The sequence below is a fragment of the Lotus japonicus genome, chromosome 4 (genome assembly GCF_012489685.1).
Source record: "Lotus japonicus ecotype B-129 chromosome 4, LjGifu_v1.2".
In the NCBI taxonomy this organism is placed as follows: Eukaryota; Viridiplantae; Streptophyta; class Magnoliopsida; order Fabales; family Fabaceae; genus Lotus; species Lotus japonicus.
In genome coordinates, this window is record NC_080044.1 from 7,920,412 (window position 1) to 7,935,303 (window position 14,892).

The window sequence follows — 14,892 nt, forward strand, 5'->3', positions numbered from 1 at the left end:
TCCCCGAGGATTCTAATAATGTCAGAAAATATATGCAGGTAAGTCCATTTTAAAATGATATATCATTTCACTAATGTGTTCAAAGTACCCCCCCCCCCGTTGAGCTCACATTTCTTGAATAATTTATGTCCTTGTTATGATTTATCAGTAAATTGTTCGAAATATGTTATTTAAGATAGAGTTTAATGGATATGCACTGACAGTGTAAAATAGTTTTACACAGTCATCCAATCAAAGCATGCCACATAAGAGAGATAATTACATTTTACTTTAATTTTAATTAAAAGAATAAGATATTTTCTGATTTGGCGGAATTTAATTGGATGTCTGTGTAAAACTATTTTACACTGTCAGTGCATATCCATTAAACTCATGAGTTTAATGGATATGCACTGACAGTGTAAAATAGTTTTACACAGTCATCCAATCAAAGCATGCCACATAGGAGAGATAATTACATTTGACTTTAATTTTAATTAAAAGAATAAGATATTTTCTGATTTTGCGGAATTCAATTGGATGTCTGTGTAAAACTATTTTACACTGTCAGTGCATATGCATTAAACTCTTATTGCAAAAAGTTCATTTAGTATTTCCATTCACCTATAATAAAAGGATTTAAATAGCAGCCACAAGGTTCGGCGTGGTGGTTGCTCACTCAAACGTAACAGATAAATGTAACAGATTTCTCTTGTTTTGCCTTTGCATCATAAATGTAACAGATTTCAAATGAATTGAATGTAGAATTCCTTCACTGCAATTGTATCTTTCTTCTCTTTGCCCTCTATTTTTTTTATCATTCAGATGATAGATTCCTTAATTCTCTACTTATCAATTTTACAACCAAGAATTTGGTACTATGATAGGTACTCATAGTTAGTTGTAGTTTCATTTACTGAGATTGTTAGTTAGAGAGTGAGAGAGGATACTATAAATAAGAGAGTCAGTGAGAGTATTATCATCTTTGGATCATTTGTAATTGGGGAATAAGGAGAGTCCAGGTTCTCTCGAGCAACCTCGGTCTTACTTCAATAAAGTCACTGTTTTGCACGTACTGCATGTGCGTTGAGCTGAGGGAGGAGCAGTGGAGGATTTGCACGTACTGCATGTGCATTTCTTGGAAGGGAATGATGGCGACGCCGTTTGGATATGCCCAGAAAACTGGGTTGGTCCAAGTGGGAGGGGAATGAGTTGCCAACAAGCCCACAGTGTGGCACATGGGCTGACCTAGCTTCAATTTCCCGAACGGATTTGACTCCTCTAAAGTGAGTGGACGTAAGTCATCACACCATTAATAGTGGTTACCTAATTTTAGAAGCCAATAAAAACAACTCAATCAATGGAGTGATAACTTACTTTACCCCCCTCCCACACACACACCATATAGTTTTTTTTTTTTGATAAGCCAAAAGAATATATTGAATAAAGTACACGGGGTACTTCAACCCAATACAAAGAGGATGAGAGAAAAAAGAAGAAAAAACAATCGAAGGAACTACAACCAGAACCTTAAGAGAACCCCCTCCCCAAGGAAGCACAGCTTACTAGAATATGCCTCGTTAAAACCTTTCCAGGAAAACCCCCTTGGAAAAAACCTGGAGAAGGAAAAAGAGTACACATTATAGGAAGCCACAGTGTCACCTCCCAGGGGAAATACAAAACCCACCCAAAAAAAGAAAAGCAGATCACTAACGCCCAGAGTCATACTATCACCAAAGAAGCCAAAGAAGGAGCCTCTATACCAATATAACTACCATGCATCAGGAACAGCACAGAACAAGAATCCTTCGAAACCACCATGACAAGGGAGAAAAGAAAATCATCAACACTTGTAGCAACCCACATGTAACCTTAAATCCACTCAACCAGCCAAGCATTAATAGGACCCAACACTGCAGAGGTAAAAATCTTGTAAGTTTCATCACTGTAGCACGTAGAGTTAGGAATTAGCCCTCCAAAATTTCTCCACTAAAGCCATTGCTTCATCCCACAACTGTAAAGACCTGAAAATTACTAGGAAAACGCACACACAAAATATTACAATTCGTTAGTACAAAACACAGTACACAACAACTCTTTCAACAGAAATTGGCCATTCTATAGAGCATCAACACAAGAAGCCGGATTTGAAATCCATTCGAACAAGGAGTAACTAAAGCTGCAATACTTTGCTTTTAACCATAGCCAAACCCTGTACTGTATCAAGTCAAGAAGCCTATTCCAATCAACCACCTCCCCTTTAAAAATTCTACAATTGCGAGAATACCAAATAACCCCAATTGTAGCTATCCAAATTAGAGAAAGTACCCTCTTCCATGATTTATTTCCCTGACAAATGCTTAGAAACTGCAACAGATGTGATTTTCCATCACAAGGCAACGCTGCCAAATAACCAACCCAGCGCAGCACACCGCACCAAAGTAACCAGCTCATCGGACAGCAAAAAAATAGGTGAGAAATTGATTCCACAGCATTAGGACACACTGCACAGGACGTATCAGTTCCGCTTGGAATCGCATTCCTTTTCCTCAGTTCATCTTTAGTCTGCAGCTTTTTAATCAACACTTTCCAAGCTAAGGCAATTGAGTTTGACGGAGCCTTAGAGGCCCAAAGGTAATCAAATAATCCTTCATGAGACCCTGCAGAAAAACCAGCCAAGAATTCATAGGCAGAAGACACTGAAAAAGCTCCTGAGCTCTCTTTAACCCAAAACCACCTATCTGGTTCCCCAGGCTTTGGAGAAAAACCAGCAAAACACCTTCTTAGTTCAACTAGTCTGGCTTGCTCCCTGTCTAATAGGTTTCTGTTCCAACTGAAATTCCACTCCCATGAGTTAGCATGCAGTTCCCCCATTTCACTGACAGTAGCGTACTGTTGAGAAGATAGATTAAAAAGCCTTGGGAACTTGTCCTTAAGAATTCCACCCCCCGTCCAATCATCAAGCCAGAACCGCACCTCACTGCCATCTCCAACCCTGCGGCACGAAGCCTCACTAAACCAGCTACCTTGCCCAGAACCAAAGCAGACTGAATTCAGGTCCCTCCACCAACGAGAGTCACTACTTTTAACAGAACCTGAATATTTGGCATTCAAAACTCTACACCAAAGGCTTGAACTGATTATTGATTTTCACTGTACACTCTCACACACCAAGTCTTGTTCGTTTTAAGTCTTACTCTTACCCCTTGGGCCTTGGGATACATGCTTCTTGCTAAGTGACACTCCTCTCAACATCTGATGCATTATTGTGAAAACTTGTTGAAGTGGGTGATTCCAGATTGAAAGTGTGTTTGTAGTTTGTACTCATAGAAAGCATGACTCACCAAGTCCACATGAAATCCATATGCATAGCATTGACATGTTTTGATATCAGAGGAGGGACCCTTTAACTTCAACCGGGTGAGGGTGTGTGCCTTATACAATGAAAGCATGATTGGGTTACCGTTTGTGTTACGCATTTAGACTTGTTTGAGCCTCTTGTTATATGGGTTGCATGGAAATGATAGGAAAGGATCAAGATATTTTGTTCATTTAGTGTATATAACTATTTGACCATATAGCCTACCTTGTATAGGAAATCTCTTGTACCCATTTTGAGCCTAAAATCTGAAAACCTATATTGTTTCTCGTATGTGATCCCAAGCCAAAAGAAAAACAATTTCTCTTCCACACTTTCTAAGTTAAGAGAGCATATATGAGTGGATTGTGTACAACGGTGTAATTTGGGGGGCAATGGCTATTGGTGCTTTGTTTAAAACTCACTATCTCAAGCTTAGTATGCATTGTATCTATTCTATAAAAGAAAAGTTGAAAGCTTGAGGAAGTGAGAAAAAGTGAAAAAGGTAGAGATGTAATACACACTATAAGAAAATGGTGACAAAACGATAATTTGGTCAAAGAGAGCCAAAAGTTATGAGGTGTTGGGAAATATTTTCATATGCCCTCCTGCTTGAAAGTGCTTTGCATATCCAGAAAAATCAATTTCCTTTTGAAGCCAAGCCACATTACTAACCCTAGGAAGGCCTTAGTGATCCTTGATTAGCCATGCACTTGTATTAGTTGAGGCGAATGCCAAGTTTGAGTTGTTGTGATTCAATGGTTGATCATGAGTGAAACACTTACCTTGGAATGGTAGTCAAGATCTGTGTAAATCCCTTGCTTGGGGACAAGCTTTCCTGAGTTTTTCGCTTGAGGACAAGCTATTGTCTTAGTATATGGGTGGTCGACCTGGGACTATAAAGTCATTTTCTTGGGTCTTTTAGATTATTTTCATGAGTGTTTTAGGGAAATTTAGGTGTTTCAGTGTACTTAAGTCTTAGTTTACACATTTTAGTGGGTTTAGGAGTGACTATTGATTTTTAGATAATTTTAGGTATTTGTCACACATTTCTCATGTTTTTCATTGCAGGGATCTGGGTATGATCGCACTGGACCTGTGGTGCGATCCACAACTTCATTAAAGCCACTTTCCCAAGTCAATGCCATATCATAAGAAGTGATTGCCACAGCAGCAGGGAACAGGATAACGGAGCTTGTCTAGCAACTGTTCAGCTTATGTGGGAATTACTGGGAACAGTTGGCTGTGAGCAGCAAATTATTGTCTCAGGTTTTTTTTTTCTCTTAAGTGAATCAAGAGTTCAAGATGTAGATAATGATTGGGTTGGTTTTATTTGCATACCCAGTTTCCGGGTGTTAGCAGAACATGATTGTTTTTTACTTCAGTGGGCTCAAAACTTAAAATACTTGAATGGATATACATCTGGGAGCCTAATTTGTGTTGGTTCAGTACATCAAGACTCTTAGTGCAAAGTCTGAATCAGCTAATGTAATAATGTGTCCCCATGAGATAGTGACACTGTCAAGGGCCATGTTTGAGCTACCTGATGTTAAACAAGCAAACAAATTTCTGATGAAAAGAATTCACCATATGTCTTTGTCCATAAAAGAAGGTACTATTATTAGATTTTCCGGGTACTCTAGTAAATTGCGTGACACATTATAAACCTAGCAGCACAAATTGACCCATGTATATATGTAGGATTGCTCTTATTTTTGTGTCAGTGTCCTTGAACCAGAAATTTCCTCATGAATGATTGAGTCCATACTACATTGTCCAAGGGAGATAGATATTAATTAGAGTCACACCAGAGAGTTTGAGTGGTCCCTCTCAGGAGGTGAAGGTCTATGGATCTTTTCCTAGATGGTCCCGCCTGTCTTGATCTTGAAGGAGACAACTTTCTTGTTTTGCAAATGCAAACTGGCATTAGACAAGTTAAGCTGTCGGTGATTTAAATCCATGTCTCGTTTGAATAATAACAATTAAGAAAAACCTTTTAAATTATTAGTTTTTTGCCAGTTGATTTTGTTCTCTCTTGCTTCCATATCTCATCATATCTCTGTTACATCAATATGAAGCAAATAATAGCTCATGACCACAAATTGTGATAAGCAAGATCACAAGAAACAACATTTGGGGTTACGTCAAATTCGAGCCAAATTCGTTAACCTCAGTGCACTAGGTCTACCTCACCGTTCCGCAGGCTCCACACAGAAGTATTTCCAAGTGCATATTCGGTTTCACAATTTGTATATAATCCAAGACATGTATACTCATAAGCTAATACTTGTAGCTTTTAATCAGAAACGATTCTAGAATAATCAACTGTGGAGCCAAACATGCTATAAGATATGAAAGTCAACCTGGAAATGTTGGAGTAAAAATTTGAAGCAATCTGGTGAGGAATAGGTCTGCATTTATATGATAATGGACCTTACTTCATTAAGTGCTTCTGCACTCTGGCCAGCCATTAAGAAAACCATTCATGTTTGTCATAAAACAGACCAAAGTTAATTAAGGTCCTAGTAAATTCAAACCCTATTTACAGTTCTCAATGCAGGGTTCATACAAGGATCTGAATTATCTCAAGGGTATACTCTCTCATGTTTCCTCATGCTGAAATTGTGTCTATCTTCTTCACACCTATTAAATAGATAAGACTCATATCAAAGATCATCATCTCATGTACAAACTCTCTCATGTTAAGTAATAGACACAATATTTTACATGATGTTGTCATGTGACATGTGAGGATCATAATCAGTGAGATTCTTTGAATATTTATAAAGAGATATAGACACAATGTTTCACCAAACATTGTCAAGTAATATGAGAGCATCTTAATTCATTTTTGGTGCAGGGAGGGAGCAATGTATGTACCACGTGAATGTAGATTCGTGTTAACGTGCGAGAAAAGAGAAGGAACAACCTTGGTGGTCCATTCAAATGTGTTTATGGTCCCCTGAACCCCGAATTAAATCACTCCGTGGTTTCTAGCTGTAAAGGTTCCAAAGGACTCTTCCATATTTTGGATACTTTTGTACCTCTACTTTTTTTTGTTTCTTCCTAATTTTGTTCTATTCCTTCGTGTTACAATGACCTGCGAATATCCCAATCTCTCAAGCAAAGTCTGGCACGCCTTCTAGGATCTTAACCAATATGTGTGGTTCCAAGGTAAGAACCATGCAAGTGACATATATGTTATCTAACTTCATGCGAAGAAGAGTCTTGTTTGTTACCTTTTGTTGCCTCACATAAAGCTGTGTTACCATGGGTTTAAGTCCGTAATAAGCTTAAGGCGTGATAATATTGCTGAAATTTGAATAACTCAAATAGATCATATAGACAAATTAAATAAGGTGAGAATATTACGGAAGATAACTAAGGACCAAGGTGCACCCAAAACACCTCATTATATAAAGGGTGTGATGAAAAATTGTCTTGCCTCATTGACCTAATAATTTACGCATTTGTAATGCCTAAATTCTCCTACAGGAATATGAGTCATCCCTTATTCTTGCCTATTAAATGCTACATAATTATTACTTAAATAATGTTTTTGTTTTACTAACTATCATCAATGAATTCCATTCCAACTTATTGGTAAGTCGAACCTTATGAGGGGGACGCAGCCCTAGACATTGAGCCTTTCAAGGCGAACCGCAGCGGAAGAATTTGATCTTCAATAAAGATGATAAAGATATTTCGATTATATAAGACTTATCCATTCATGTATTAAGCATGTACATTTAGGGTTTTAAAGACCGAGTGCTATGTCAGACTATCTAAGCTTTGTCCTCATACTGAAAAGTCTTCTTATAGTTATGACTTAACTAAATGTTTACACTTCGTTAACTATTATTGATCAATTCCAAGTTCCAACTAAACATTATACTTGGACAGTCGAACCCTACCCTAGAGAAAGCCTTTCAAAAAAGGTCAACCATAGCTAGAGAATTTGATCTATAATTCCATCAAAACCCATGAGGGGCAAGAATAAAGTATTTCCCAATCTGATTTCGAGTCTTAAAAATATAATGACACAACATAGATTGTCATGCATGAATATTTTACTTCTCTGAATATATATTACATTTGCAATATTTCTCATGCGTTCAATGTTGATGTCATAGCATCTATCAAAAAAAATGTTGATGTCATAGCAATACAAATCGATCGACTACATAAATCTTTATAAATTTCAAGACCACTTTATGCGTTAACAATTTATGTAAGAACAAAAGCCGAAAGACTTTAAATCAATGAAAATAGTTTTAAATGCTTCTTTGATAAAAAAAAACACGCTAGGTCAAGTGGATAATTCCAAACCTCAGTACTCAGTATATCCTCATTTTTGCGTTTAGTTAAATAACTATTCTTAATAAATAGGATTTTCTGATAAACCTTCATCTTGAATTAAATCTAAAAATAGCTTATTTACACCTAACGGAGGTAATCAATCAAATAAATAAATAAAAAGGTACACAAAGAAAAGAACATCCGCACAAAAAATATCAAAATACTAATAAATCAGTTATAACATCCTCTAAATTTAGAGACACGTTATATATTTCTTTTCCCAATTTATATATTGCATGATTAAACTCATTCTGAGTTAATCTTCTGCCCCATAAATCTTAATGATTCATGAGTTAAATGTGTTATTATTTCATAAGCAAGTTAGCTAAACTGACATTTTCTATTTGCAATTTGCTATCTGTTATTTGTGCTTTATGTTATTTGCTATCTGGTATTTTCTATTTGCAATTTGTTGTGTTATCTGGGAGGTTTATTCTAATGGGCGAAGTCAGGAAGATTCAGATTCAGTTTTTGAAGGGGCTCAACAGAGAATGTGGCATTGGCTATCAGGAAGGATGAAAGGCTTTAGCTGCTCATTTTATGAGTGGATGACACAACCTATTCTATGTCTCAAAACTTTGGACTAGAATCATGATTAATTGGTTGGGTTTTTGACTGATACTGTTACTGGTATTTTTCCTGCTATCCTAAACTGCATCTGCTATTATATTGGGGAACCTCGCTTCTTGCGGTTTTGGTTGTGAAGGGACTGAGCAAATTTGAGTCTAATTACAAGATACCTTGAATGGAGGGGAAGACATCGTTGCTGGTTATTATTTGGATACATGTAGCCTTATTTCTTTTTCACAAGCACCTACTTTTACTTTTTAATGGGGGGCCAGCTGCTGGTGTTTTCGCTCTTTTTTCTATTTCCTTATCCCCTCCCCGGTTGTTTATTTAGACATAAACGTGTCTTAATATTTTGTCATTTTATTTGATTTACTCTTTTTTGTACATCATAATTAAATCAAATTATATATCAAAATAGGAAAAGAAAGAAATTTAGAAATATGATTGAATCTTATTATATTTGAAATAATTGATATGTTATTTATATTGAGTTTAATGGATATGCACTGTTAGTGTAAAATATTTTTACACAAACAACATTAGAGCATGCCACGTAGGTGGAATAATCAATTTCAGTTTAAATTTTATTTAAAACCATAACATATTTGTTGATTTGGCGGAAATCAATTAAGTGATTGTATAAACAAAGTTTACATTGACAATGCATACACATTAAATTCTTCAATTTTTAGTACGAAATAAAATCAAAATATGCGCACTAACTTACTTATATTTGATTTTTAACTTATCATGTTAAAATATTATTATTAAAAAAAAATTAGCAACCGTTCATCGCACGGGATACTACCTAGTATAGTATAGTAACATAATGTTCTGTCACTCCAACGAAAAGTATGGTGGCAATTGTTTAGCGCCAATAATGCTGTTGCCAGCAACTTGATTTAAAATTTAAGATAAAAAAAGTTGACAATCCATGGCTTTTTTTTTTTCTGAATGGCGTAAAAAAAAATATTAATTGAAAAAAGGGGGTGAAAAAAATAAAATTTAGCTGTCTGGGGTAGTTTCTGGTAGCATTCGAGAGGAATCTTGCGAATGGTAATAGGACAAAACACTTTTTCAGAACTGAATGACATGAATGGAAGCTTTTTCAGGTTGAACAGTAGGAATTCGCAAGGATGCTTGCGAATGGTAATAAGAGAATAATGTTATGTACACACCTCTTTGAGAGGTGGAAAGAGGTGGAAGGAAGAGAGATATAGGAAGAAAAGAAAAAGTAAGAGAGAGAAAATATGAGATGTGATAGATGATAAGAGGAGAGAGATAGAAATAAAAAGAAGTGGAAATAGAGTGTTTAAAAAATGAGGTGTGTATATATCATTACTGGTAATAAGACAAGATGGAATATGGTGCTTTTTCAGTGTTATGACATGGAATCTGCATGTGCATGTGGGAGAGACAAGGGATTCGTTTGCAGGCTCGCGAAACCTAATAAGACAAGATGGAATTTAGAGTTTCAGACGTGCATGTGGGAGATAAGGGATTCGTTTGCAGGCTCGCGAATTCTTTGTCCACATGCCTTCAAATGCTTTATTGCTAATGCATTAAAAATATAATTTTTTCCGAATCCCAGTTATAAAACCAAGCTCTCTGAATCAGATTTCTTCCCAACACCATTTGCAAATTTTCTCCAAAACTTCATACGTTCTAATAGCTCAAAAATCACCAAAGATGGATAGGGTCATTGCTTTTGTGTATTCTAGAGGTAGAGTTTTCAATGGCAATCAAGGTGTCATTTTTGAAGGTCAAACAAGGTCCATGCATCTCAAATGCAACATCACATTCGACCGCTTGAAGAGTAAAATCCATGAGAGGTTAAAGCTCCAAAGAAACCAAATAATTTCTAGAGTCATTTGCAGATTTATGACTAACTCAAATCCGATCTTTTTTTCACCTCTTGAGCTAGTTGATAATCAAGACGTGAGTGTCATGATGGATGAATTTCGTCAACAGTCTTTCATGACAATGCTAGAGTTATACGTTGATATTGCTGAAGCTGGAAGTTCATCAATACCGGCCTCAACCAATCCGATAAGTGCGCAGCAGGCATTCGCTCATGAAGCCGGTGGTAGCCGTGGCGTTGAGGAGGTTGTTCATTTGGGTGATGACACAGTGAATTTGTATGATGATTATGACTACCATGACACTGATAATGTGGATGGTGAGGAGATTGTATCTTCAGATGATCATGATGAAGATGAAAGATTGGGTGACAGAGGTGACTCGTCCGACTCGGACGAGGGTGGCTTTGACGGCAATCCCGGACCTCCTATTGGATTACCGATGCCGGTGAATGTTTCTCCCGAAACGCATGGTATGTATAGTCACTTTAACTCTTTAAGTGTTGTATTTATCCATATATCGTGTCTTGTATAAATCTTCTTTGTTACAGGCGTCCCAACCCCATTTTGGAATGAGTCTCCACACTATTCATATATTAACTGGGAACACCCCGATGAAGAGACAGATTTCTATACTGGCGGGGATGATCAGACATCGTGGCGGCTAGGTGATGAATTATATATAAACCAGTGTTTTGAGACCAAGAAAGATGTCCAGATGGCCCTCAAGCATTATTTTTTTAAGCTAAATATAACTTATATTGTGGCTGAATCCAAACCCACATACTTTGTGGCAAGATGTCCGAATGGGTGCTCTTGGAAGTTGAGGGCCATGTGTTCTAAAAAAACTGGAATGTGGACGGTAACTAGGTGGGGCGGTCAGCATACATGCATCAATACGATAGCGTCGCAGGACCATAAGAAGATGACATCCGACTTTATATGTTCATTCATTCTTGGTACAATATTTTCTCATGATTATTATTTTGTTACCCTTAAAAATACTTAGTAATTTATGATTTTCTTCTAATGCTGCAGATATGGTACGTACCCATCCTACTGTACCTGTTTCTCTTATTCAAGAGAGGATCACTGGTGTGCTCAAGTATAAAGTATCATACTTTAAAGCTTGGAAAGCGAAGCAAAGAGCGGTTGCACAGATCTTTGGTGACTGGGAAGAGTCATATGACTTGCTCCCTAGATGGCTGAATTATATGCTTCGGTTTTCCCCTGGGTCCTATTACGCAATATCCACAAGTGACATTATCGACTGTGGTAATGTAGTTGTTGGTTCAAAGACATTTAAACGTGTGTTTTGGACCTTCAAACAATGTTGTGATGCTTTCGAGTACTGCAAGCCTGTGATACAGATTGATGGGACATGGCTCTACGGCAAGTATAGTGGAACTTTACTCATCGCAACAACACAGGACGGGAACAACAATGTTTTGCCAATTGCATTTGCAATTGTCGAGGGGGAAAATCTGAGCTCCTGGTCATGGTTTTTACGCTTGATACGTATGAAGGTCACCCAAAAACAGGGTATATGTTTGATATCTGACAGACACGCTGGCATCAAGGCGGCAGTACGCAATCCCGCTAACGGGTGGCAACCACCAAATGCTTATCATGTTTACTGCATCCGCCACATTGCCAGCAATTTTAATCGTACATTCAAGAATCAGAAGCACAAGCTTGACCTGATCAATATGGGTAAGCCACATGCGTATCTTCATTTATTCAAACTTGAATTGGTTAAATGTCAAGTTGATTGTATTTGTGTTAAAATGTGCAGGTTACGAGCCTTGTCCATATCTTTTTCAGAGACAACTCCGCCGGTTTCGAGGAATAAGTCCAGCTATCAGAGATTGGATTGACCGCATCGACAATCAGACATGGAGTCGAGCATGCGATGAGGGTGGGCGTCGATACGGCCATATGACAACAAACTTATCTGAGGTCGTTAACAAAGTGTTGAAGGGTGCAAGAAACATGCCTATAACTGCATTGGTGAAATGCACGTACGGGAGGATGGTGGATTACTTTGTTCATAGAGGTCAGGCAGCAGCTCGTGAAAAGGCCGCTGGCCACATATTCTGTAAAAAGGTCATTGTAGCCATAGAAAAGAATGTTCTACTCGCAAGTGCTCATATCGTGCGCACGTACAGCATCGATAGGACAAGGTTTGAGGTGGAGGAAGGTTTTAACCAGCGAAGGCATCGCAATAGGTATGTATGGTCTCTGCGGTTGGACAATAGAACATGTGAATGTGGGCGCTTTCAAACATTCAAGTATCCATGTGACCACGCAATTGCTGCCTGTATGCATCAAAGTTTAGACTATTGGAGTTTGGTGGACCCTGTTTATACGCTTCAGAGCATATTGGATGCGTATCAAGGACAGTGGTATCCCATTGACAATGATCTGAACATGCCACCAAGGGAAGGGGATCGAATTGTTCCAGATCCGTCCACGGCTAGGGCGAAGGGTCGTCCTAGGTCAACTCGAATAAGAAATGAGATGGACTTGACGGAGCCTCAATCGAGTCGAAGATCTGTTTCGCTACAGAGATAGATGTTGTTCTTGTGTGTGAGGGATGTTCTTGTGTTTGAGGGTTGTTTTTATATTTGGGTTGCTTGTGTTTGTTGTGTGTTTGTTGATTTTGTGTTTGCCCCAATGATGTGGTGGAAGTACACAACTGTTATGAGGTTGTATTATTTATGATGATCAAGATGAGAAATGAGTTTTTGATTAAACTAATGTTTTTCCCTTATATTCATTAATTAACAAAAACAATACAATAGATCAATGATGAGTTCGGTGGGATCCTGTTCCGCAATCAGGCCAAGGTGTGTCTCTCGCTACTCGATATGGCCTACCCTCCTGTTCTGCTTGGTTCTCATGTTGGCTACCTTGGCCATAAGAAAGTCCATGTTGGATGTTGGACTCATTGTCTCCTACTCTAGATGCTTGGTTCAAGTCAAACACAAAGCTAGCCTGTGCATGGCTGATCGCATCTGGGTTTGCAACATTCCAGAATGATGGTCGGGGATTCAACACGTCAGAAGCTCGGGGAATATCCAACACTTCACTTACACCACCGCTTCCCCATCCAGGTACAGGGCTCTATCCTTGGGGATCAATGTGCTGCATTTCCGGTGTCCTGAACTGGTCATAAATCGAATGAGTCTCCTGTTGAAAATATTGTTGTGACTGTGATTCACCAAAATGCATGTCCGGAATGTATGGTTGTGAGCCAGAATATGGTTGTGACTCCGGCATCTGCATCTGTGGCTCTTGGTAGTGTTGTGAACTACCAGATGACCCTGACTCATTTGCAGGCTGTCTCGACCCACCACCAAAGTGGTACTGCCGGTATGAATCACCATGATGTAGGGGATACAACGAGTACTCGCCCTCTCGGGGTGGTAGAGTATCTCCATGTATAGTCACATCCTGAGCATGCACCTCTTTCTAATTCTTGCCCAAACCCTGTGCTTCTGCTCTTCCAACATGTGGTACGTCTTCATGTGTGGGACGTGGTAAGTCCGTAGGCATGAGTTGAACTGACGCGGCAGGAATAGTAATCCTGTCCAGCTGGTGACATAAAGTAAGGCAACGCGCGGCTTGGCTTTGCATTTCCTCAGTTGTATACATACCGCGACCGACGTCAGAAAGTCCATACCACACATGTTGAATGTGTTCACCCTACATTAGTGAATAAATAAAAAGTTAGTATTTCAAAATTTACAAACATAGGGACAAATAGAAGCAAAGGTTATATAACATTACAATTTGCCCTGTTGTCGAACTCTGACGCGTCAGCCAACGAATGGAATGTTGTGCGTACCACTTCATGTAACGGTCGTTAGGGCTAGCTAACGTATTAACCACGGGTTGCTGAACTGTCCTTTGGTGTCGTTGACCCCACATCTGTATAAAGGGCATCATGGCTGTAACCCAATCTTCCTGTTCCTTCCCCGACAAAGTTATGTCATGCAGTTTATCAATTTGATATGGTGGGTCAGGTACCCCCTGAAACATGTCAAACTGTTGCAAGGCTCTATCCGGTTGGTACCACTCAACAAAGGTGTAGCATATCATTGGCACAACTGATCTCCACAAGTGCATACTTTGCCGACACCGTTCCGGTAGCGAATTTATAACATGATCTAGGTATGGCCTCCAGACAAACTACACATCCAAATTAGACGAAAAAAATTAAGAACATAAACATAAAATGATTGAGACAAGATATCAAAATAATATAATATTAGCGTAATATAATATTAGCCTAACTAACTTACGTCTTCAGCTCTCAGTTCGTCGAGCTTGATCCGCCACAAATCAATTTGATTCGTTTGACGACCAACGTCAACACGATTTGGGTTTCTTCCCCACCTGAAATAAAATTTAGGGAGGATTTATTAACGGCTTATTTTGTCGCATTTATGTGAACAAATAAATATAACTACTTGTAAATTACGTGCATACCTTCCTGCGAGGGGGCAGCCGAGTGGCAATATCGGTATGATTTCAGGGGCAGTCATTGGAATCCTTTCCCAAGCCCAGATTTGGAGCAAATAAGTACAACCACCGATTTCTTGTCGTTCATAACCGGTTGCATGACATAACTCATGATAGAGAGTTGCAAGCACAGCCGAACCCCAACTGTACGTGGAGGCCAGAGCTAAATTCTCTATTAGTAGTAGATATCTTAGAGGCACATGTGATCCCGAGTGGTCGGGTAATAAGAAAGTGCCAATT

The 14,892-nt window shown here is 38.6% G+C and overlaps 1 protein-coding gene across 1 annotated transcript; it reads left to right on the forward strand.

The window, feature by feature from the left end:
• Window positions 1–9,955: 9,955 nt before the first annotated feature.
• Window positions 9,956–12,699, forward strand: LOC130712215 (uncharacterized). Its single transcript, XM_057562052.1, has 4 exons — window positions 9,956–10,598; window positions 10,677–10,793; window positions 11,164–11,838; window positions 11,921–12,699. The coding sequence occupies exons 1-4, from the start codon at window positions 9,956–9,958 to the stop codon at window positions 12,697–12,699; spliced, it is 2,214 nt and encodes a 737-aa protein (XP_057418035.1).
• The last annotated feature ends 2,193 nt before the right edge of the window (window positions 12,700–14,892 follow it).